This window comes from Oncorhynchus clarkii, chromosome 7, assembly GCF_045791955.1.
Source record: "Oncorhynchus clarkii lewisi isolate Uvic-CL-2024 chromosome 7, UVic_Ocla_1.0, whole genome shotgun sequence".
Lineage (NCBI taxonomy): Eukaryota > Metazoa > Chordata > Actinopteri > Salmoniformes > Salmonidae > Oncorhynchus > Oncorhynchus clarkii.
In genome coordinates, this window is record NC_092153.1 from 1,215,627 (window position 1) to 1,240,280 (window position 24,654).

The window sequence follows — 24,654 nt, forward strand, 5'->3', positions numbered from 1 at the left end:
GTAGTATATTAGGGGAGGAAGAGACAGGGTGGGGGGTTGTAGTATATTAGGGGAGGGGAGGAAGAGACGGGGTGGGGGGTTGTAGTATATTAGGGGAGGGAAGGAAGAGACTGGGTGGGGGTTGTAGTATATTAGGGGAGGAAGAGACTGGGTGGGGGTTGTAGTATATTAGGGGAGGAAGAGACTGGGTGGGGGGTTGTAGTATATTAGGGGAGGAAGAGACTGGGTGGGGGTTGTAGTATATTAGGGGAGGAAGAGACGGGGTGGGGGTTGTAGTATATTAGGGGAGGGGAGGAAGAGACTGGGTGGGGGGTTGTAGTATATTAGGGGAGGAAGAGACTGGGTGGGGGTTGTAGTATATTAGGGGAGGGGAGGAAGAGACTGGGTGGGGGGTTGTAGTATATTAGGGGAGGAAGAGACTGGGTGGGGGTTGTAGTATATTAGGGGAGGAAGAGACTGGGTGGGGGTTGTAGTATATTAGGGGAGGAAGAGACGGGGTGGGGGGTTGTAGTATATTAGGGGAGGACGAGACTGGGTGGGGGTTGTAGTATATTAGGGGAGGAAGAGACTGGGTGGGGGTTGTAGTATATTAGGGGAGGAAGAGACTGGGTGGGGGTTGTAGTATATTAGGGGAGGAAGAGACGGGGTGGGGGTTGTAGTATATTAGGGGAGGACGAGACGGGGTGGGGTTGTAGTATATTAGGGGAGGGGAGGAAGAGACGGGGTGGGGGTTGTAGTATATTAGGGGAGGAAGAGACTGGGTGGGGGTTTGTAGTATATTAGGGGAGGAAGAGACGGGGTGGGGGGTTGTAGTATATTAGGGCAGGAAGAGACTGGGTGGGGGTTGTAGTATATTAGGGGAGGAAGAGACGGGGTGGGGGGTTGTAGTATATTAGGGGAGGGGAGGAAGAGACGGGGTGGGGGTTGTAGTATAGTAGGGGAGGAAGAGACGGGGTGGGGGTTGTAGTATATTAGGGGAGGACGAGACGGGGTGGGGGGTTGTAGTATATTAGGGGAGGGGAGGAAGAGACGGGGTGGGGGTTGTAGTATATTAGGGGAGGAAGAGACTGGGTGGGGGTTGTTGTATATTAGGGGAGGGGAGGAAGAGACGGGGTGGGGGGTTGTAGTATATTAGGGGAGGAAGAGACTGGGTGGGGTTGTAGTATATTAGGGGAGGAAGAGACGGGGTGGGGGTTGTAGTATATTAGGGGAGGAAGAGACGGGGTGGGGGGTTGTAGTATATTAGGGAGGATGAGACGGGTGGGGGGTTGTAGTATATTAGGGGAGGAAGAGACTGGGTGGGGGGTTGTAGTATATTAGGGGAGGAAGAGACTGGGTGGGGGGTTGTAGTATATTAGGGGAGGAAGAGACTGGGTGGGGGTTGTAGTATATTAGGGGAGGAAGAGACTGGGTGGGGGTTGTAGTATATTAGGGGAGGAAGAGACGGGGTGGGGGTTGTAGTATATTAGGGGAGGACGAGACGGGGTGGGGTTGTAGTATATTAGGGGAGGGGAGGAAGAGACGGGGTGGGGGTTGTAGTATATTAGGGGAGGAAGAGACGGGGTGGGGGGTTGTAGTATATTAGGGGAGGGGAGGAAGAGACGGGGTGGGGGTTGTAGTATATTAGGGGAGGAAGAGACGGGGTGGGGGTTGTAGTATATTAGGGGAGGGGAGGAAGAGACTGGGTGGGGGTTGTAGTATATTAGGGGAGGAAGAGACTGGGTGGGGGTTGTAGTATATTAGGGGAGGGGAGGAAGAGACGGGGTGGGGGGTTGTAGTATATTAGGGGAGGGGAGGAAGAGACTGGGTGGGGTTGTAGTATATTAGGGGAGGAAGAGACGGGGTGGGGGTTGTAGTATATTAGGGGAGGAAGAGACGGGGTGGGGGGTTGTAGTATATTAGGGGAGGAAGAGACGGGGTGGGGGTTGTAGTATATTAGGGCAGGAAGAGACTGGGTGGGGTTGTAGTATATTAGGGGAGGGGAGGACGAGACGGGGTGGGGGGTTGTAGTATATTAGGGGAGGGGAGGAAGAGACGGGGTGGGGGTTGTAGTATATTAGGGGAGGAAGAGACTGGGTGGGGGTTGTAGTATATTAGGGGAGGGGAGGAAGAGACGGGGTGGGGGGTTGTAGTATATTAGGGGAGGGGAGGAAGAGACTGGGTGGGGTTGTAGTATATTAGGGGAGGAAGAGACGGGGTGGGGGTTGTAGTATATTAGGGGAGGAAGAGACGGGGTGGGGGGTTGTAGTATATTAGGGGAGGAAGAGACGGGGTGGGGGGTTGTAGTATATTAGGGCAGGAAGAGACTGGGTGGGGTTGTAGTATATTAGGGGAGGAAGAGACGGGGTGGGGTTGTAGTATATTAGGGGAGGGGAGGAAGAGACTGGGTGGGGGTTGTAGTATATTAGGGCAGGAAGAGACTGGGTGGGGGGTTGTAGTATATTAGGGGAGGAAGAGACTGGGTGGGGGTTGTAGTATATTAGGGGAGGGCAGGAAGAGACGGGGTGGGGGTTGTAGTATATTAGGGGAGGAAGAGACTGGGTGGGGGTTGTAGTATATTAGGGGAGGAAGAGACTGGGTGGGGGTTGTAGTATATTAGGGGAGGAAGAGACTGGGTGGGGGTTGTAGTATATTAGGGGAGGAAGAGACTGGGTGGGGGTTGTAGTATATTAGGGCAGGAAGAGACTGGGTGGGGGTTGTAGTATATTAGGGGAGGAAGAGACTGGGTGGGGGGTTGTAGTATATTAGGGCAGGAAGAGACGGGTGGGGGTTGTAGTATATTAGGGGAGGAAGAGACTGGGTGGGGGGTTGTAGTATATTAGGGGAGGAAGAGACGGGGTGGGGGGTTGTAGTATATTAGGGGAGGAAGAGACTGGGTGGGGGTTGTAGTATATTAGGGCAGGAAGAGACTGGGTGGGGGTTGTAGTATATTAGGGCAGGAAGAGACGGGGTGGGGGTTGTAGTATATTAGGGGAGGAAGAGACTGGGTGGGGGGTTGTAGTATATTAGGGGAGGGGAGGAAGAGACTGGGTGGGGGTTGTAGTATATTAGGGGATGAAGAGACGGGGTGGGGGGTTGTAGTATATTAGGGGAGGAAGAGACTGGGTGGGGGGTTGTAGTATATTAGGGGAGGAAGAGACTGGGTGGGGGGTTGTAGTATATTAGGGGAGGAAGAGACAGGGTGGGGGGTTGTAGTATATTAGGGGAGGAAGAGACTGGGTGGGGGTTGTAGTATATTAGGGCAGGAAGAGACGGGGTGGGGGTTGTAGTATATTAGGGGAGGAAGAGACTGGGTGGGGGGTTGTAGTATATTAGGGGAGGAAGAGACTGGGTGGGGGGTTGTAGTATATTAGGGGAGGAAGAGACAGGGTGGGGGGTTGTAGTATATTAGGGGAGGAAGAGACTGGGTGGGGGTTGTAGTATATTAGGGGAGGGGAGGAAGAGACTGGGTGGGGGGTTGTAGTATATTAGGGGAGGGGAGGAAGAGACTGGGTGGGGGGTTGTAGTATATTAGGGGAGGGGAGGAAGAGACTGGGTGGGGGGTTGTAGTATATTAGGGGAGGAAGAGACTGGGTGGGGGTTGTAGTATATTAGCGGAGGAAGAGACTGGGTGGGGGGTTGTAGTATATTAGGGGAGGAAGAGACAGGGTGGGGGGTTGTAGTATATTAGGGGAGGAAGAGACTGGGTGGGGGTTGTAGTATATTAGGGCAGGAAGAGACGGGGTGGGGGTTGTAGTATATTAGGGGAGGAAGAGACGGGGTGGGGGTTGTAGTATATTAGGGGAGGAAGAGACTGGGTGGGGGGTTGTAGTATATTAGGGGAGGAAGAGACTGGGTGGGGGGTTGTAGTATATTAGGGGAGGAAGAGACTGGGTGGGGGGTTGTAGTATATTAGGGGAGGGGAGGAAGAGACGGGGTGGGGGTTGTAGTATATTAGGGGAGGGGAGGAAGAGACTGGGTGGGGGTTGTAGTATATTAGGGGAGGGGAGGAAGAGACTGGGTGGGGGGTTGTAGTATATTAGGGGAGGAAGAGACGGGGTGGGGGTTGTAGTATATTAGGGGAGGGGAGGAAGAGACTGGGTGGGGGTTGTAGTATATTAGGGGAGGGGAGGAAGAGACTGGGTGGGGGGTTGTAGTATATTAGGGGAGGAAGAGACTGGGTGGGGTTGTAGTATATTAGGGGAGGAAGAGACGGGGTGGGGGTTGTAGTATATTAGGGGAGGGGAGGAAGAGACGGGGTGGGGGGTTGTAGTATATTAGGGGAGGAAGAGACTGGGTGGGGGTTGTAGTATATTAGGGGAGGAAGAGACTGGGTGGGGGGTTGTAGTATATTAGGGCAGGAAGAGACTGGGTGGGGGGTTGTAGTATATTAGGGGAGGAAGAGACTGGGTGGGGGGTTGTAGTATATTAGGGGAGGAAGAGACTGGGTGGGGGTTGTAGTATATTAGGGGAGGAAGAGACGGGGTGGGGGGTTGTAGTATATTAGGGCAGGAAGAGACGAGGTGGGGGTTGTAGTATATTAGGGGAGGAAGAGACTGGGTGGGGGTTGTAGTATATTAGGGGAGGAAGAGACGGGGTGGGGGTTGTAGTATATTAGGGGAGGAAGAGACTGGGTGGGGGTTGTAGTATATTAGGGGAGGAAGAGACGGGGTGGGGGGTTGTAGTATATTAGGGGAGGAAGAGACTGGGTGGGGGTTGTAGTATATTAGGGCAGGAAGAGACGAGGTGGGGGTTGTAGTATATTAGGGGAGGGGAGGAAGAGACTGGGTGGGGGTTGTAGTATATTAGGGGAGGAAGAGACGGGGTGTGGGTTGTAGTATATTAGGGCAGGAAGAGACTGGGTGGGGGTTGTACTATATTAGGGGAGGAAGAGACGGGGTGGGGGTTGTAGTATATTAGGGGAGGAAGAGACTGGGTGGGGGGTTGTAGTATATTAGGGGAGGGGAGGAAGAGACTGGGTGGGGGTTGTAGTATATTAGGGGAGGAAGAGACGGGGTGGGGGTTGTAGTATATTAGGGCAGGAAGAGACTGGGTGGGGGTTGTACTATATTAGGGGAGGAAGAGACGGGGTGGGGGTTGTAGTATATTAGGGGAGGAAGAGACTGGGTGGGGGGTTGTAGTATATTAGGGGAGGAAGAGACGGGGTGGGGGGTTGTAGTATATTAGGGGAGGAAGAGACGGGGTGGGGGGTTGTAGTATATTAGGGGAGGGGAGGAAGAGACGGGGTGGGGGTTGTAGTATATTAGGGGAGGAAGAGACTGGGTGGGGGTTGTAGTATATTAGGGCAGGAAGAGACTGGGTGGGGGTTGTAGTATATTAGGGGAGGGGAGGAAGAGACTGGGTGGGGGTTGTAGTATATTAGGGGAGGAAGAGACTGGGTGGGGGTTGTAGTATATTAGGGGAGGAAGATACCGGGGTGGGGGTTGTAGTATATTAGGGGAGGAAGAGACGGGGTGGGGGTTGTAGTATATTAGGGGAGGAAGAGACAGGGTGGGGGGTTGTAGTATATTAGGGGAGGAAGAGACGGGGTGGGGGTTGTAGTATATTAGGGGAGGAAGATACCGGGGTGGGGGTTGTAGTATATTAGGGGAGGAAGAGACGGGGTGGGGGGTTGTAGTATATTAGGGGAGGAAGAGACTGGGTGGGGGTTGTAGTATATTAGGGGAGGGGAGGAAGAGACGGGGTGGGGGTTTGTAGTATATTAGGGGAGGAAGAGACGGGGTGGGGGTTGTAGTATATTAGGGGAGGAAGAGACTGGGTGGGGGTTGTAGTATATTAGGGGAGGGGAGGAAGAGACTGGGTGGGGGGTTGTAGTATATTAGGGCAGGAAGAGACTGGGTGGGGGTTGTAGTATATTAGGGGAGGGGAGGAAGAGACGGGGTGGGGGTTGTAGTATATTAGGGGAGGGGAGGAAGAGACGGGGTGGGGGTTTGTAGTATATTAGGGGAGGAAGAGACGGGGTGGGGGTTGTAGTATATTAGGGGAGGAAGATACCGGGGTGGGGGTTGTAGTATATTAGGGGAGGAAGAGACGGGGTGGGGGTTGTAGTATATTAGGGCAGGAAGAGACTGGGTGGGGGTTGTAGTATATTAGGGGAGGGGAGGAAGAGACTGGGTGGGGGGTTGTAGTATATTAGGGGAGGAAGTGACTGGGTGGGGTTTGTAGTATATTAGGGGAGGAAGAGACGGGGTGGGGGGTTGTAGTATATTAGGGCAGGAAGAGACTGGGTGGGGTTTGTAGTATATTAGGGGAGGAAGAGACGGGGTGGGGGGTTGTAGTATATTAGGGGAGGAAGAGACTGGGTGGGGTTTGTAGTATATTAGGGGAGGAAGAGACGGGGTGGGGGGTTGTAGTATATTAGGGCAGGAAGAGACTGGGTGGGGGTTGTAGTATATTAGGGGAGGGGAGGAAGAGACTGGGTGGGGGGTTGTAGTATATTAGGGGAGGGGAGGAAGAGACGGGGTTCAGGGTTGTAGTATATTAGGGGAGGAAGAGACGGGGTGGGGGTTGTAGTATATTAGGGGAGGAAGAGACTGGGTGGGGGGTTGTAGTATATTAGGGGAGGGGAGGAAGAGACGGGGTGGGGGTTGTAGTATATTAGGGGAGGAAGAGACTGGGTGGGGGTTGTAGTATATTAGGGGAGGGGAGGAAGAGACGGGGTGGGGGTTGTAGTATATTAGGGGAGGAAGAGACGGGGTGGGGGTTGTAGTATATTAGGGGAGGATGAGACAGGGTGGGGGGTTGTAGTGTTTTAGGGGAGGAAGAGACTGGGTGGGGGTTGTAGTATATTAGGGGAGGGGAGGAAGAGACGGGGTGGGGGGTTGTAGTATATTAGGGGAGGAAGTGACTGGGTGGGGGGTTGTAGTATATTAGGGGAGGGGAGGAAGAGACTGGGTGGGGGTTGTAGTATATTAGGGGAGGGGAGGAAGAGACTGGGTGGGGGGTTGTAGTATATTAGGGGAGGAAGTGACTGGGTGGGGGGTTGTAGTATATTAGGGGAGGGGAGGAAGAGACTGGGTGGGGGGTTGTAGTATATTAGGGGAGGAAGAGACTGGGTGGGGGGTTGTAGTATATTAGGGGAGGAAGAGACAGGGTGGGGGGTTGTAGTATATTAGGGGAGGAAGAGACTGGGTGGGGGTTGTAGTATAGTAGGGGAGGAAGAGACTGGGTGGGGGTTGTAGTATATTAGGGGAGGAAGAGACGGGGTGGGGGTTGTAGTATATTAGGGCAGGAAGAGACGGGGTGGGGGTTGTAGTATATTAGGGGAGGATGAGACAGGGTGGGGGTTGTAGTATATTAGGGGAGGATGAGACAGGGTGGGGGTTGTAGTATATTTAGGGGAGGGAGAGACGGGGTGGGGGTTGTAGTGTTTTAGGGCCTCTGCTGTCTGACCTGTCCTTTAAATGTCCCATCAATTCCCTGAGCAGGTCTGACATTTACCTGATTCCCCATGATGTCCCTTCTGCATGTTTTTCCAGAGGCTGTATGGTCAGCAGTGGGAGATGATTGAATTCAGAATTGATTCACGGCATTGACGAGACAAGTCTAATTAAGCTACCAGGAATGGTTGGCTTTAAAAACGTGGGTGGAACTGAACTTTTCACAACAACAAAAACAGAATAATCATTATTTTTATCTCACCTCAGGTCTCTCTCTCTCTCTGTTCTGAGGACAGAAAACACCCCAGATTCACATCTGGACAATACATACATCATATTGTCCATAGGAGGACGACACGTCCAAATGTAATCTGAGGGAAATATGTCTCTCTAATATGGTCATACATTGGGCAGGAGGTTAGGAAGTGCATCTCAGTTTCCACCTGAGCACATAGCCTAGCCTGTCAATGTATAGCCTAGCCTGCCTTTCTCAATAGCAAGGCTATGCTCACTGAGTCTGTACATAGTCAAAGCTTTCCTTAATTTTGGGTCAGTCACAGTGGTCAGGTATTCTGCCGCTGTGTACTCTCTGTTTAGGGCCAAATTGCATTCTAGTTTGGTCAGAGTTCTGTTAATTATTTAAAATGTATTTTTGTTTTCTCATGATTTTGTTGGGTCTAACTGTGTTGCTGTCCTGGGGCTCTGTGGGGTGTGTTTGTGAACAGTGCCCCAGGACCAGCTTGCTTAGGGGACTCTTCTCCAGGTTCATCTCTCTGTAGGTGATGGCTTTGTTATGGAAGGTTTGTGAATCACTTCCTTTTAGGTGGTTGTAGAATTTAACGGCTCTTTTCTGGATTTTGATCATTAGCAGGAATTGTCCTTATTTTGCTCTGCATGCATTATTTGGTGTTTTACGTTGTGCACGGAGGATATTTTAGCAGAATTCTGTATGCAGAGTGTCTCTCGCTCTGTCCGTCTCTCACTCTGTCCGTCTCTCGCTCTCTCGCTCTCGTTCTCGCTCTCGCTCTCGTTCTCGCTCTCGCTCTCGTTCTCTCTCGTTCTCTCTCGCTCTCTCTCGCTCTCGCTCTCGCTCTCGTTCTCTCGCTCTCGCTCTCGTTCTCTCTCTCTCTCTCTCTCTCTCTCTCTCTCTCTCTCTCTCCTCTCTCTCTCTCTCTCTCTCTCTCTCTCTCTCTCTCTCTCTCTCGTTCTCTCTCTCTCGTTCTCTCTCTCTCTCTCTCTCTCTCTCTCTCTCTCTCTCTCTCTCTCTCTCTCTCTCTCTCTCTCTCTCTCATTCTCTCTCTCTCTCTTTGTCGGTGAGAAAAGGGAGGGAGAAGACATAGCATTGAGCAGCTCAACTCCATGATTTAGACTCCAATCAGGGCCAGGGGGAAGGAGGTGCAGGGAGAGGCCTATTGTTTTATGAACCGAAGCTCAGAGACTCTCTGCCTGCCCACTGACAGAGCCAGCCAGCCCAGACTCCCCGGATGCTCCCCAAATCACACCCTATTCTCTCTATAGTGCACTCCTTTTGATCAGAGCCTCTAAGGATCAGGTCTAAAGTAGTGTACTAAAATAGGGATTTAGGGTGCCATTTGGAATGCACTACGTCTCCCGAGTCCTCCGGAGTTAATTTATGACCGGGAGGCCACAACAGAGGAGCGGGAGAGAGGCACAACAGAGGAGAACACCTGTAGTAAAAAAGTTAAAACGTTGTTAAAATATATTTATGAAGCACTTCTGCAGCCCAGGTCGGGGAGTGTGTTCTGCTCACTGGTAAACCGTGATCTACAGCGGTCTGTTGAGAGAAACGCTCCCATCAGAGAGAACAGAAACAGGCTGCTAGCTCCTCCACTCCCACAACAGAGCTGCTATCTCCTCCACTCCCACAACGGAGCTGCTATCGACCTCCACTCCCACAACAGAGCTGCTATTGACCTCCACTCCCACAACGGAGCTGCTATCGACCTCCACTCCCACAGCGGAGCTGCTATCGACCTCCACTCCCACAGCGGAGCTGCTATCGACCTCCACTCCCACAGCGGAGCTGCTATCGACCTCCACTCCCACAACAGAGCTGCTATCGACCTCCACTCCCACAACGGAGCTGCTATCGACCTCCACTCCCACAACGGAGCTGCTATCGACCTCCACTCCCACAACAGAGCTGCTATCTCCTCCACTCCCACACAACAGAGCTGCTATCTCCTCCACTCCCACAACAGAGCTGCTATCTCCTCCACTCCCACACAACGGAGCTGCTATCTCCTCCACTCCCACAACAGAGCTGCTATCGCCTCTACTCCCACAACAGAGCTGCTATCGACCTCCACTCCCACAACAGAGCTGCTATCGCCCTCCACTCCCACAACAGAGCTGCTATCGCCTCCACTCCCACAACAGAGCTGCTATCACCTCCACTCCCACAACGGAGCTGCTATCGCCTCCACTCCCACAACAGAGCTGCTATCGACCTCCACTCCCACAACAGAGCTGCTATCGACCTCCACTCCCACAACAGAGCTGCTATCGCCTCCTCTCCCACAACGGAGCCGCTATCGCCTCCACTCCCACAACAGAGCTGCTATCGCCTCCACTCCCACAACAGAGCTGCTATCGACCTCCACTCCCACAACAGAGCTGCTATCGCCCTCCACTCCCACAACAGAGCTGCTATCGCCCTCCACTCCCACAACAGAGCTGCTATCGCCCTCCACTCCCACAACAGAGCTGCTATCGCCCTCCACTCCCACAACAGAGCTGCTATCGCCCTCCACTCCCACAACAGAGCTGCTATCGCCTCCACTCCCACAACAGAGCTGCTATCGCCTCCACTCCCACAACAGAGCTACCAGTGGTGGCCCTACTCCCTACCAGTGGTTGCCCTACCAGTGGTGGCCCTACTCCCTACCAGTGGTGGCCCTACTCCCTACCAGTGGTTGCCCTACCAGTGGTGGCCCTACTCCCTACCAGTGGTGGCCCTACTCCCTACCAGTGGTGGCCCTACTCCCTACCAGTGGTGGCCCTACTCCCTACCAGTGGTGGCCCTACTCCCTACCAGTGGTGGCCCTACTCCCTACCAGTGGTGGCCCTACCAGTGGTGGCCCTACCAGTGGTGGCCCTACTCCCTACCAGTGGTGGCCCTACTCCCTACCAGTGGTGGCCCTACTCCCTACCAGTGGTGGCCCTAGTCCCTACCAGTGGTGGCCCTACCAGTGGTGGCCCTACCAGTGGTGGCCCTACTCCCTACCAGTGGTGACCCTACTCCCTACCAGTGGTGGCCCTAGTCCCTACCAGTGGTGGCCCTAGTCCCTACCAGTGGTGGCCCTAGTCCCTACCAGTGGTGGCCCTAGTCCCTACCAGTGGTGGCCCTAGTCCCTACCAGTGGTGGCCCTAGTCCCTACCAGTGGTGGCCCTACTCCCTACCAGTGGTGGCCCTACCAGTGGTGGCCCTAGTCCCTACCAGTGGTGGCCCTAGTCCCTACCAGTGGTGGCCCTAGTCCCTACCAGTGGTGGCCCTAGTCCCTACCAGTGGTGGCCCTACTCCCTACCAGTGGTGGCCCTACCAGTGGTGGCCCTAGTCCCTACCAGTGGTGGCCCTAGTCCCTACCAGTGGTGGCCCTAGTCCCTACCAGTGGTGGCCCTAGTCCCTACCAGTGGTGGCCCTAGTCCCTACCAGTGGTGGCCCTAGTCCCTACCAGTGGTGGCCCTACTCCCTACCAGTGGTGGCCCTACTCCCTACCAGTGGTTGCCCTACCAGTGGTGGCCCTACTCCCTACCAGTGGTGGCCCTACTCCCTACCAGTGGTGGCCCTACTCCCTACCAGTGGTGGCCCTACTCCCTACCAGTGGTTGCCCTACCAGTGGTGGCCCTACTCCCTACCAGTGGTGGCCCTACAAGAGCAGGCCCTACTCCCTACCAGTGGTGGCCCTACTCCCTACCAGTGGTTGCCCTACCAGTGGTGGCCCTACTCCCTACCAGTGGTGGCCCTACTCCCTACCAGTGGTGGCCCTACCAGTGGTGGCCCTACTCCCTACCAGTGGTGGCCCTACTCCCTACCAGTGGTTGCCCTACCAGTGGTGGCCCTACTCCCTACCAGTGGTGGCCCTACTCCCTACCAGTGGTGGCCCTACTCCCTACCAGTGGTGGCCCTACTCCCTACCAGTGGTTGCCCTACCAGTGGTGGCCCTACTCCCTACCAGTGGTGGCCCTACCAGTGGTGGCCCTACTCCCTACCAGTGGTGGCCCTACTCCCTACCAGTGGTTGCCCTACCAGTGGTGGCCCTACTCCCTACCAGTGGTGGCCCTACTCCCTACCAGTGGTGGCCCTACCAGTGGTGGCCCTACTCCCTACCAGTGGTGGCCCTACTCCCTACCAGTGGTTGCCCTACCAGTGGTGGCCCTACTCCCTAACAGTGGTGGCCCTAGTCCCTACCAGTGGTGGCCCTACTCCCTACCAGTGGTGGCCCTACCAGTGGTGGCCCTACTCCCTACCAGTGGTTGCCCTACCAGTGGTGGCCCTACTCCCTACAAGTGGTGGCCCTACTCCCTACAAGTGGTGGCCCTACTCCCTACAAGTGGTGGCCCTACTCCCTACAAGTGGTGGCCCTACTCCCTACAAGTGGTGGCCCTACTCCCTACAAGTGGTGGCCCTACTCCCTACAAGTGGTGGCCCTACTCCCTACCAGTGGTGGCCCTACTCCCTACCAGTGGTGGCCCTACTCCCTACAAGTGGTGGCCCTACTCCCTACAAGTGGTGGCCCTACTCCCTACAAGTGGTGGCCCTACTCCCTACCAGTGGTGGCCCTACTCCCTACAAGTGGTGGCCCTACTCCCTACCAGTGGTGACCCTACTCCCTACCAGTGGTGGCCCTACTCCCTACAAGTGGTGGCCCTACTCCCTAACAGTGGTGGCCCTAGTCCCTACAAGTGGTGGCCCTACCAGTGGTGGCCCTACTCCCTACCAGTGGTTGCCCTACCAGTGGTGGCCCTACTCCCTACAAGTGTTGGCCCTACTCCCTACAAGTGGTGGCCCTACTCCCTACCAGTGGTGGCCCTACTCCCTACAAGTGGTGGCCCTACCAGTGGTGGCCCTACTCCCTACCAGTGGTGGCCCTACCAGTGGTGGCCCTAGTCCCTACCAGTGGTGGCCCTACTCCCTACAAGTGGTGGCCCTACTCCCTACAAGTGGTGGCCCTACTCCCTACAAGTGGTGGCCCTACTCCCTACCAGTGGTGGCCCTACTCCCTACAAGTGGTGGCCCTACTCCCTACCAGTGGTGACCCTACTCCCTACCAGTGGTGGCCCTACTCCCTACAAGTGGTGGCCCTACTCCCTAACAGTGGTGGCCCTAGTCCCTACAAGTGGTGGCCCTACCAGTGGTGGCCCTACTCCCTACCAGTGGTTGCCCTACCAGTGGTGGCCCTACTCCCTACAAGTGGTGGCCCTACTCCCTACCAGTGGTGGCCCTACTCCCTACCAGTGGTGGCCCTACTCCCTACAAGTGGTGGCCCTACCAGTGGTGGCCCTACTCCCTACCAGTGGTGGCCCTACCAGTGGTGGCCCTACTCCCTACCAGTGGTGGCCCTACTCCCTACAAGTGGTGGCCCTACCAGTGGTGGCCCTAGTCCCTACAAGTGGTGGCCCTACCAGTGGTGGCCCTACTCCCTACCAGTGGTGGCCCTACCAGTGGTGGCCCTACTCCCTACAAGTGGTGGCCCTACTCCCTACCAGTGGTGACCCTACTCCCTACCAGTGGTGGCCCTACTCCCTACCAGTGGTGGCCCTAGTCCCTACAAGTGGTGGCCCTACCAGTGGTGGCCCTACTCCCTACCAGTGGTGGCCCTACCAGTGGTGGCCCTACTCCCTACAAGTGGTGGCCCTACTCCCTACCAGTGGTGACCCTACTCCCTACCAGTGGTGGCCCTACTCCCTACCAGTGGTGGCCCTACCAGTGGTGGCCCTACTCCCTACCAGTGGTTTCCCTACCAGTGGTGGCCCTACCAGTGGTGGCCCTACTCCCTACCAGTGGTTGCCCTACCAGTGGTGGCCCTACTCCCTACCAGTGGTTGCCCTACTCCCTACCAGTGATTGCCCTACTCCCTACCAGTGGTTGCCCTACCAGTGGTGGCCCTCCTCTCTGAATATCTAATGGACAACTTGTGAAGTAACTCTCTGAATATCTAATGGACAACTTGTGAAGTAACTCTCTGAATATCTAATGGTTGTAACGTTTGCAGTGTGTTTTTGTTCTGGAGGATATTGTTCCAACTCTTACTGATTTGCCACTTTGTTCCAATATGAAATGGCCCATTTTGTAAATTAATGTATTAATTACGCAGTAACTCTTGCTGAACACAACAGCAATTTGCATCTGCTAACTGAATGACAGGGTTTCAGTAGTTTATAACAGCTAACTGGACAGGGTTTCAGTAGTTTCTAACAGCTAACTGGACAGGGTTTCAGTAGTTTCTAACAGCTAACTGGACAGGGTTTCAGTAGTTTCTAACAGCTAACTGGACAGGGTTTCAGTAGTTTCTAACAGCTAACTGGACAGGGTTTCAGTAGTTTTAGCTGGACAGGGTTTCAGTAGTTTTAGCTGGACAAGGTTTCAGTATTTTCTAACAGCTAACTGGACAGGGTTTCAGTAGTTTCTAACAGCTAACTGGACAGGGTTTCAGTAGTTTTAGCTGGACACGGTTTCAGTAGTTTCTAACAGCTAACTGGACAGGGTTTCAGTAGTTTTAGCTGGACAGGGTTCCAGTAGTTTCTAACAGCTAGCTGGACAGGGTTTCAGTAGTTTCTAACAGCTAACTGGACAGGGTTTCAGTAGTTTCTAACAGCTAGCTGGACAGGGTTTCAGTAGTTTCTAACAGCTAACTGGACAGGGTTTCAGTAGTTTCTAACAGCTAACTAGACAGGGTTTCAGTAGTTTCTAACAGCTAACTAGACAGGGTTTCAGTAGTTTCTAACAGCTAACTGGACAGGGTTTCAGTAGTTTCTAACAGCTAACTGGACAGGGTTTCAGTAGTTTCTAACAGCTAACTGAACAGAGTTTCAGTAGTTTTAGCTGGACAGGGTTTCAGTAGTTTTAACTGATAACAGCACAGGGTTTCAGTAGTTAGCGGCTAACAGGACAGGGTTTCAGTAGTTAACTGCTAACAGGACAGGGTTTCAGTAGTTAACTGCTAACAGGACAGGGTTTCAGTAGTTAACTGCTAACAGGACAGGGTTTCAGTAGTTAACTGCTAACAGGACAGGGTTTCAGTAGTAGTTAACTGCTAACAGGACAGGGTTTCAGTAGTTAACGGCTAACAGGACAGGGTTTCAGTAGTTAACGGCTAACAGGACAGGTTTTCAGTAGTAGTTAACTGTTAACAGGACAGGGTTTCAGTAGTAGTTACTTGCTAACAGGACAGGGTTTCAGTAGTAGTTAACTGCTAACAGGACAGGGTTTCAGTAGTAGTTAACTGCTAACAGGACGGGGTTTCAGTAGTAGTTAACTGTTAACAGGACAGGGTTTCAGTAGTAGTTAACTGCTAACAGGACAGGGTTTCAGTAGTAGTTAACTGCTAACAGGACAGGGTTTCAGTAGTAGTTAACTGCTAACAGGACAGGGTTTCAGTAGTAGTTAACTGCTAACAGGACAGGGTTTCAGTAGTAGTTAACTGCTAACAGGACAGGGTTTCAGTAGTAGTTAACTGCTAACAGGACAGGGTTTCAGTAGTAGTTAACTGCTAACAGGACAGGGTTTCAGTAGTAGTTAACTGTTAACAGGACATGGTTTCAGTAGTAGTTAACTGCTAACAGGACAGGGTTTCAGTAGTAGTTAACTGCTAACAGGACAGGGTTTCAGTAGTAGTTAACTGCTAACAGGACAGGGTTTCAGTAGTAGTTAACTGCTAACAGGACAGGGTTTCAGTAGTTAACTGCTAACAGGACAGGGTTTCAGTAGTAGTTAACTGCTAACAGGACAGGGTTTCAGTAGTAGTTAACTGCTAACAGGACAGGGTTTCAGTAGTAGTTAACTGCTAACAGGACAGGGTTTAAGTAGTTAACTGCTAACAGGACAGGGTTTCAGTAGTAGTTAACTGTTAACAGGACAGGGTTTCAGTAGTAGTTAACTGCTAACAGGACAGGGTTACAGTAGTAGTTAACTGCTAACAGGACAGGGTTTCAGTAGTAGTTAACTGCTAACAGGACAGGGTTTCAGTAGTAGTTAACTGCTAACAGGACAGGGTTTCAGTAGTAGTTAACTGCTAACAGGACAGGGTTTAAGTAGTTAACTGCTAACAGGACAGGGTTTCAGTAGTAGTTAACTGCTAACAGGACAGGGTTTCAGTAGTAGTTAACTGTTAACAGGACAGGGTTTCAGTAGTAGTTAACTGTTAACAGGACAGTGTTTCAGTAGTAGTTTTTGTTTGTCATGCGGAATACACACACAGGGTTGTATGTATGATCTCTTAGCCTGCGTCCCTAATGGCCCACAATTCACTATATAGTATCTATAATACACCAGTGGACCAGAGACCGGTCTATAGTTGAGCACTGGGTAGGGAAAAGGGTTCCATTTGGGACGATCTCTCGGTGTTTCTGTAGCTTGGGAGAGAGAACATATTCAACGTTGGCATTTAACCTCTACAGGATCGGTAGATCAACCGCGGGACGGTTGGAGCTAACGTAGGCTAATGCTAGTTAGCATGAGGTTGTAAGTAACACAAACATTTCCCAGGACAGGGTTTCAGTAGTAGGTAACTGCTAACAGGACAGGGTTTCAGTAGTTAACTGCTAACTGGACAGGGTTTCAGTAGTAGATAACTGCTAACAGGACAGGGTTTCAGTAGTAGTTAACTGCTAACTGGACAGGGTTTCAGTAGTAGATAACTGCTAACAGGACAGGGTTTCAGTAGTAGTTAACTGCTAACAGGACAGGGTTTCAGTAGTAGTTAACTGCTAACAGGACAGGGTTTTAGTAGTAGTTAACTGCTAACAGGACAGGGTTTCAGTAGTAGTTAACTGCTAACAGGACAGGGTTTCAGTAGTAGTTAACTGCTAACAGGACAGGGTTTCAGTAGTAGTTAACTGCTAACAGGACAGGGTTTCAGTAGTAGTTAACTGCTAACAGGACAGGGTTTCAGTAGTAGTTAACTGCTAACAGGACAGGGTTTCAGTAGTAGTTAACTGCTAACAGGACAGGGTTTCAGTAGTAGTTAACTGCTAACAGGACAGGGTTTCAGTAGTAGTTAACTGCTAACAGGACAGGGTTTCAGTAGTAGGTAACTGCTAACAGGACAGGGTTTCAGTAGTAGGTAACTGCTAACAGGACAGGGTTTCAGTAGTAGGTAACTGCTAACAGGACAGGGTTTCAGTAGTAGTTAACTGCTAACAGGACAGGGTTTCAGTAGTAGGTAACTGCTAACAGGACAGGGTTTCAGTAGTAGGTAACTGCTAACAGGACAGGGTTTCAGTAGTAGGTAACTGCTAACAGGACAGGGTTTCAGTAGTAGTTAACTGCTAACAGGACAGGGTTTCAGTAGTAGGTAACTGCTAACAGGACAGGGTTTTAGTAGTTAACTGCTAACAGGACAGGGTTTCAGTAGTAGTTAACTGCTAACAGGACATGGTTTCAGGTTTCAGAGACATATCTGATATGGGCAGAAAGCTTAAATTCTTGTTAATCTAACTGCGCTGTCCATTTTACATTAGCTATTACAGTGATATAATACCATGTTATTGTTTGAGGAGATAGAGCACAGTTATGAACTTAAAAAGTTATTAATATACCAATTAGGCACATTGGGCCAGTCTTGATACCATGTTATTGTTTGAGGAGATAGAGCACAGTTATGCACTTAAAACGTTATTCATATACCAATTAGGCACATTGGGCCAGTCTTGATACAAAAGTTTGAACAGAAATGCAATGGTTCATTGTATCAGTCCAAAACTTTGCACGTACACTGTTGCCATCTAGTGGCCAAAAATCTAAAGTGCTCCTTGGAGCTGGAATAATACATTATGGCCTTTCTCTTGCATTTCAAAGATGATTAAAAAGATATTTAAAAAAAAAAAACGCATGTTTTTTTCATTGTATTATATCTTTTACCAGATCTAATGTGTTATATTCTCCTACATTAGATTCACATTTCCACAAACCTCAACGTGTTTCCTCTCGAATGGGCAGTTAGATTTGGGTATGTCATTTCAGGTGAACATTGAAACAAAGGATCCCATCCTTAAGTCAACACATTACGGAGATTATGTCATGCTCAATATTTGTTGAGGAAAAAACTGTTTTGTATGAATTGTTTTTTTTGGGTGTTTGTAAGTGTTTAATTTGAGTAGTTGTTGTAGATGTGTGGGTTTGTCTGTGTCTGTTTGTCCTTTTCTGTGTGTTCTTTGAAACTCCTGTATTAATGTGTTTCTCCTCCTCTCCTCTCCTCTCCTCTCCTCTCCTCTCCTCTCCTCTCCTCTCCTCTCCTCTCCTCTCCCTCTCCCCTCTCCCTCTCCCCTCTCCCCTCTCCCCTCTCCCCTCTCCCCTCTCCCCTCTCCCCTCTCCCCTCTCCCCTCTCCCCTCTCCCCTCTCCCCTCTCCCCTCTCCCCTCTCCCCTCTCCCCTCTCCCCTCTCCCCTCTCCTCCTCCTCCCTCCTCCCTCCCCCCCAGGGCAGTGTGTGTAGCAGTCATCAGATTTCCCCTCAGGAGTTCCTGGGGGAGTTAAAGTCAGGGGTGACTGACGAACGCCTCATGGCCTGTCTGGACTCTCTCCGTGTCTCCCTCACCAGCAACCCTGTCAGGTAGGTTACTCACACTGTCAGGTTCCTGACCTCATCGTCTGGACTGGCCTGATCTCAGTACTTCCTGGGTCTGGACTGGCCTAATCTCAGTACTACCTGGGTCTGGACTGGCCTGATCTCAGTACTTCCTGGGTCTGGACTGGCCTGATCTCAGTACTACCTGGGTCTGGACTGACCTGATCTCAGTACTTCCTGGGCCTGGACAGGCCTGATCTCAGTACTACCTGGGTCTGGACTGGCCTGATCTCAGTACTACCTGGGTCTGGACCGGCCTGATCTCAGTACTTCCTGGGCCTGGACAGGCCTGATCTCAGTACTTCCTGGGCCTGGACAGGCCTGATCTCAGTACTTCCTGGGCCTGGACAGGCCTGATCTCAGTACTTCCTGGGCCTGGACAGGCCTGATCTCAGTACTTCCTTGGTCTGGACAGGCCTGATCTCAGTACTTCCTTGGTCTGGACCGGCCTGATCTCAGTACTTCCTTGGCCTGGACAGGCCTGATCTCAGTACTTCCTGGACCTGGACAGGCCTGATCTCAGTACTTCCTTGGTCTGGACCGGCCTGATCTCAGTACTTCCTTGGCCTGGACAGGCCTGATCTCAGTACTTCCTGGGCCTGGACAGGCCTGTGTCCTCCAACCACAGCTTGTATTTTAACTACTGTAGCCCTCCTAAAAAGGCTTGGTCTTCTCCTAGCTAATAGCACACTTCCTTTCCTCTTACAATGCCCCCCCCTCTAGAGGCCTGTCCTTGGTTGACCATATGTCTCTGTACATCGGGCTCCCGAGTGGCGCTACATCTCAGTGCTAGAGGCCTGTCCTTGGTTGACCATATGTCTCTGTACATCGGGCTCCCGAGTGGCGCAGTGGTGTGAGGCACTACATCTCAGTGCTAGAGGCGTCACTACAGACCCTGGTTCGATCCCGGGCTGTATCACAACCGGCCTGTGATCGGAGGACCCACAGGTCGGCTCACAATTCGGCCCGGCGTCGTCCGGGTTTTAGGGGAGGGTTTGGCCCGTGGTAGGCCGTCTAGTTAAGTAAAAAATAAAACTACCCCTCTCTCTCCCGTCTTCTCCGCCAGCCTTCCACTCCCTCCCCCATGGTGTCAGGGTTCCGAGCAGAGCAACACACCATGCTGGGACTCATTCATATGTATTGTATCTCCAGCAGCACTTCCCCAGCTCTCCTCCTCCCTCCCTCCCTCCCCTACGTCTTTTTTTAATTGTTTGATGCCTATCGTGACGAGCTCCCCGCTGCTCCTGTATCACAAACATGACACACCTCTCACCAGGAGGGCCTCCGCCGCAGCCCGCCCAGCAACCGTAAATACGTTTCTGAATAATTTAAATAAGATGTTGTATTTTCTTCCCCCACGTTTATTGCCGTTTGTTTCAGGTTCCTGGTACCTTTTTAATGCCGCGCACACAGAGGAGGAGAGCTGCAGGCAGTGGGGAGGGGGGACTAGAGCACACAGAGGAGGAGAGCTGCAGGTCGTGGGAGGGGGACTAGAGCACACAGAGGAGGAGAGCTGCAGGCCGTGGGAGGGGGACTAGAGCACACAGAGGAGGAGAGCTGCAGGTCGTGGGAGGGGGACTAGAGCACACAGAGGAGGAGAGCTGCAGGCCGTGGGAGGGGGACTAGAGCACACAGAGGAGGAGAGCTGCAGGCCGTGGGAGGGGGACTAGAGCACACAGAGGAGGAGAGCTGCAGGCCGTGGGAGGGGGACTAGAGCACACAGAGGAGGAGAGCTGCAGGCCGTGGGAGGGGGACTAGAGCACACAGAGGAGGAGAGCTGCAGGCCGTGGGAGGGGGACTAGAGGACACAGAGGAGGAGAGCTGCAGGCCGTGGGAGGGGGACTAGAGGACACAGAGGAGGAGAGCTGCAGGCCGTGGGAGGGGGACTAGAGGACACAGGAGGAGAGCTGCAGGCAGTGGGAGGGGGACTAGAGCACACAGGAGGAGAGCTGCAGGCCGTGGGAGGGGGACTAGAGCACTATATTAAAATACACGTTGATCACATCACACCGCGCATTTTAAAAACGGGGGCTTTTTAACATTTTATTATTTATGTGTCTCCTTGCAGAGTCCTTGGGTTTTGTAACTGTCAGTGGTTCATTAATGGTTCTGACCTGTTACCGCGCGGTAGAGTTCTGACCTGTTACCAGGCTGTAGGGTTCTGACCTGTTACCACGCGGTAGAGTTCTGACCTGTTACCGCGCGGTAGAGTTCTGACCTGTTACCACGCTCTAGGGTTCTGACCTGTTACCACGCGGTAGAGTTCTGACCTGTTACCACGCGGTAGAGTTCTGACCTGTTACCACGCTGTAGGGTTCTGACCTGTTACCACGCGGTAGAGTTCTGACCTGTTACCACACTGTAGGGTTCTAACCTGTTACCACACTGTAGGGTTCTGACCTGTTACCACGCTGTAGGGTTCTAACCTGTTACCACGCTGTAGGGTTCTGACCTGTTACCACACTGTAGGGTTCTGACCTGTTACCACACTGTAGGGTTCTAACCTGTTACCACACTGTAGGGTTCTAACCTGTTACCACACTGTAGGGTTCTGACCTGTTACCACACTGTAGGGTTCTGATCTGTTACCACGCTGTAGGGTTCTGACCTGTTACCAGACTGTAGGGTTCTGACCTGTTACCACACTGTAGGGTTCTGACCTGTTACCACACTGTAGGGTTCTGACCTGTTACCACGCTGTAGGGTTCTGATCTGTTACCACGCTGTAGGGTTCTGATCTGTTACCACGCTGTAGGGTTCTGATCTGTTACCACACTGTATGGTACTAACCTGTTGCCACAATGTAGGGTTCTGACCTGTTACCACGCTGTAGGTTTCTGATCTGTTACCACGCTGTAGGGTTCTGATCTGTTACCACGCTGTAGGGTTCTGACCTGTTACCAGACTGTAGGGTTCTGACCTGTTACCACACTGTAGGGTTCTAACCTGTTACCACACTGTAGGGTTCTTACCTGTTACCACACTGTAGGGTTCTAACCTGTTACCTACTGTAGGGTTCTAACCTGTTACCAGACTGTAGGGTTCTAACCTGTTACCACGCAGTAGGGTTCTAACCTGTTACCACGCAGTAGGGTTCTAGCCTGTTACCACACTGTAGGGTTCTGACCTGTTACCACACGGTAGGGTTCTAACCTGTTACCACGCAGTAGGGTTCTGACCTGTTACCACACTGTAGGGTTCTAACCTGTTACCAGGCTGTAGGGTTCTGACCTGTTACCACGCGGTAGGGTTCTGACCTGTTACCACGCGGTAGGGTTCTGACCTGTTACCGCGTGGTAGGGTTCTGACCTGTTACCACACTGTAGGGTTCTAACCTGTTACCACACTGTAGGGTTCTAACCTGTTACCACACTGTAGGGTTCTGACCTGTTACCACACTGTAGGGTTCTGACCTGTTACCACACTGTAGGGTTCTGACCTGTTACCACGCTGTAGGGTTCTGACCTGTTACCACGCTGTAGGGTTCTGACCTGTTACCAGACTGTAGGGTTCTGACCTGTTACCACACTGTAGGGTTCTGACCTGTTACCACACTGTAGGGTTCTGACCTGTTACCACGCTGTAGGGTTCTGATCTGTTACCACGCTGTAGGGTTCTGATCTGTTACCACGCTGTAGGGTTCTGATCTGTTACCACACTGTATGGTACTAACCTGTTACCACAATGTAGGGTTCTGACCTGTTACCACGCTGTAGGTTTCTGATCTGTTACCACGCTGTAGGGTTCTGATCTGTTACCACGCTGTAGGGTTCTGACCTGTTACCAGACTGTAGGGTTCTGACCTGTTACCACACTGTAGGGTTCTAACCTGTTACCACACTGTAGGGTTCTTACCTGTTACCACACTGTAGGGTTCTGACCTGTTACCACGCTGTAGGGTTCTGATCTGTTACCACGCTGTAGGGTTCTGATCTGTTACCACGCTGTAGGGTTCTGATCTGTTACCACGCTGTAGGGTTCTGATCTGTTACCACACTGTATGGTACTAACCTGTTACCACAATGTATGGTTCTGACCTGTTACCACGCTGTAGGTTTCTGATCTGTTACCACGCTGTAGGGTTCTGATCTGTTACCACGCTGTAGTGTTCTGACCTGTTACCAGACTGTAGGGTTCTGACCTGTTACCACACTGTAGGGTTCTAACCTGTTACCACACTGTAGGGTTCTTACCTGTTACCACACTGTAGGGTTCTAACCTGTTACCTACTGTAGGGTTCTAACCTGTTACCAGACTGTAGGGTTCTAACCTGTTACCACGCAGTAGGGTTCTAACCTGTTACCACGCAGTAGGGTTCTAGCCTGTTACCACACTGTAGGGTTCTGACCTGTTACCACACGGTAGGGTTCTAACCTGTTACCACGCAGTAGGGTTCTGACCTGTTACCACACTGTAGGGTTCTAACCTGTTACCAGGCTGTAGGGTTCTGACCTGTTACCACGCGGTAGGGTTCTGACCTGTTACCACGCGGTAGGGTTCTGACCTGTTACCGCGTGGTAGGGTTCTGACCTGTTACCACACTGTAGGGTTCTAACCTGTTACCACACTGTAGGGTTCTAACCTGTTACCACACTGTAGGGTTCTGACCTGTTACCACACTGTAGGGTTCTGACCTGTTACCACGCTGTAGGGTTCTGACCTGTTACCACGCTGTAGGGTTCTGACCTGTTACCAGACTGTAGGGTTCTGACCTGTTACCACACTGTAGGGTTCTGACCTGTTACCACACTGTAGGGTTCTGACCTGTTACCACGCTGTAGGGTTCTGATCTGTTACCACGCTGTAGGGTTCTGATCTGTTACCACGCTGTAGGGTTCTGATCTGTTACCACACTGTATGGTACTAACCTGTTACCACAATGTAGGGTTCTGACCTGTTACCACGCTGTAGGTTTCTGATCTGTTACCACGCTGTAGGGTTCTGATCTGTTACCACGCTGTAGGGTTCTGACCTGTTACCAGACTGTAGGGTTCTGACCTGTTACCACACTGTAGGGTTCTAACCTGTTACCACACTGTAGGGTTCTTACCTGTTACCACACTGTAGGGTTCTGACCTGTTACCACGCTGTAGGGTTCTGATCTGTTACCACGCTGTAGGGTTCTGATCTGTTACCACGCTGTAGGGTTCTGATCTGTTACCACACTGTATGGTACTAACCTGTTACCACAATGTAGGGTTCTGACCTGTTACCACGCTGTAGGTTTCTGATCTGTTACCACGCTGTAGGGTTCTGATCTGTTACCACGCTGTAGGGTTCTGACCTGTTACCAGACTGTAGGGTTCTGACCTGTTACCACACTGTAGGGTTCTAACCTGTTACCACACTGTAGGGTTCTTACCTGTTACCACACTGTAGGGTTCTAACCTGTTACCTACTGTAGGGTTCTAACCTGTTACCAGACTGTAGGGTTCTAACCTGTTACCACGCAGTAGGGTTCTAACCTGTTACCACGCAGTAGGGTTCTAGCCTGTTACCACACTGTAGGGTTCTGACCTGTTACCACACGGTAGGGTTCTAACCTGTTACCACGCAGTAGGGTTCTGACCTGTTACCACACTGTAGGGTTCTAACCTGTTACCAGGCTGTAGGGTTCTGACCTGTTACCACGCGGTAGGGTTCTGACCTGTTACCACGCGGTAGGGTTCTGACCTGTTACCGCGTGGTAGGGTTCTGACCTGTTACCACACTGTAGGGTTCTAACCTGTTACCACACTGTAGGGTTCTAACCTGTTACCACACTGTAGGGTTCTGACCTGTTACCACACTGTAGGGTTCTGACCTGTTACCACACTGTAGGGTTCTGACCTGTTACCACGCTGTAGGGTTCTGACCTGTTACCAGACTGTAGGGTTCTGACCTGTTACCACACTGTAGGGTTCTGACCTGTTACCACACTGTAGGGTTCTTACCTGTTACCACACTGTAGGGTTCTAACCTGTTACCTACTGTAGGGTTCTAACCTGTTACCAGACTGTAGGGTTCTAACCTGTTACCACGCAGTAGGGTTCTAACCTGTTACCACGCAGTAGGGTTCTAGCCTGTTACCACACTGTAGGGTTCTGACCTGTTACCACACGGTAGGGTTCTAACCTGTTACCACGCAGTAGGGTTCTGACCTGTTACCACACTGTAGGGTTCTAACCTGTTACCAGGCTGTAGGGTTCTGACCTGTTACCACGCGGTAGGGTTCTGACCTGTTACCACGCGGTAGGGTTCTGACCTGTTACCGCGTGGTAGGGTTCTGACCTGTTACCACACTGTAGGGTTCTAACCTGTTACCACACTGTAGGGTTCTAACCTGTTACCACACTGTAGGGTTCTGACCTGTTACCACACTGTAGGGTTCTGACCTGTTACCACACTGTAGGGTTCTGACCTGTTACCACGCTGTAGGGTTCTGACCTGTTACCAGACTGTAGGGTTCTGACCTGTTACCACACTGTAGG

At 52.0% G+C, this 24,654-nt stretch overlaps 1 protein-coding gene across 1 annotated transcript in view; it reads left to right on the forward strand.

Moving 5' to 3' along the window:
* LOC139414026 (protein diaphanous homolog 3-like) overlaps positions 1–24,654 on the forward strand; it is a 618,119-nt gene that overhangs the window by 123,660 nt on the left and 469,805 nt on the right. The window contains exon 5 of the mRNA XM_071161902.1: positions 18,039–18,169. Coding sequence (XP_071018003.1) covers positions 18,039–18,169 — 131 coding nt within the window. The remainder of the gene's footprint in view (positions 1–18,038; positions 18,170–24,654) is intronic.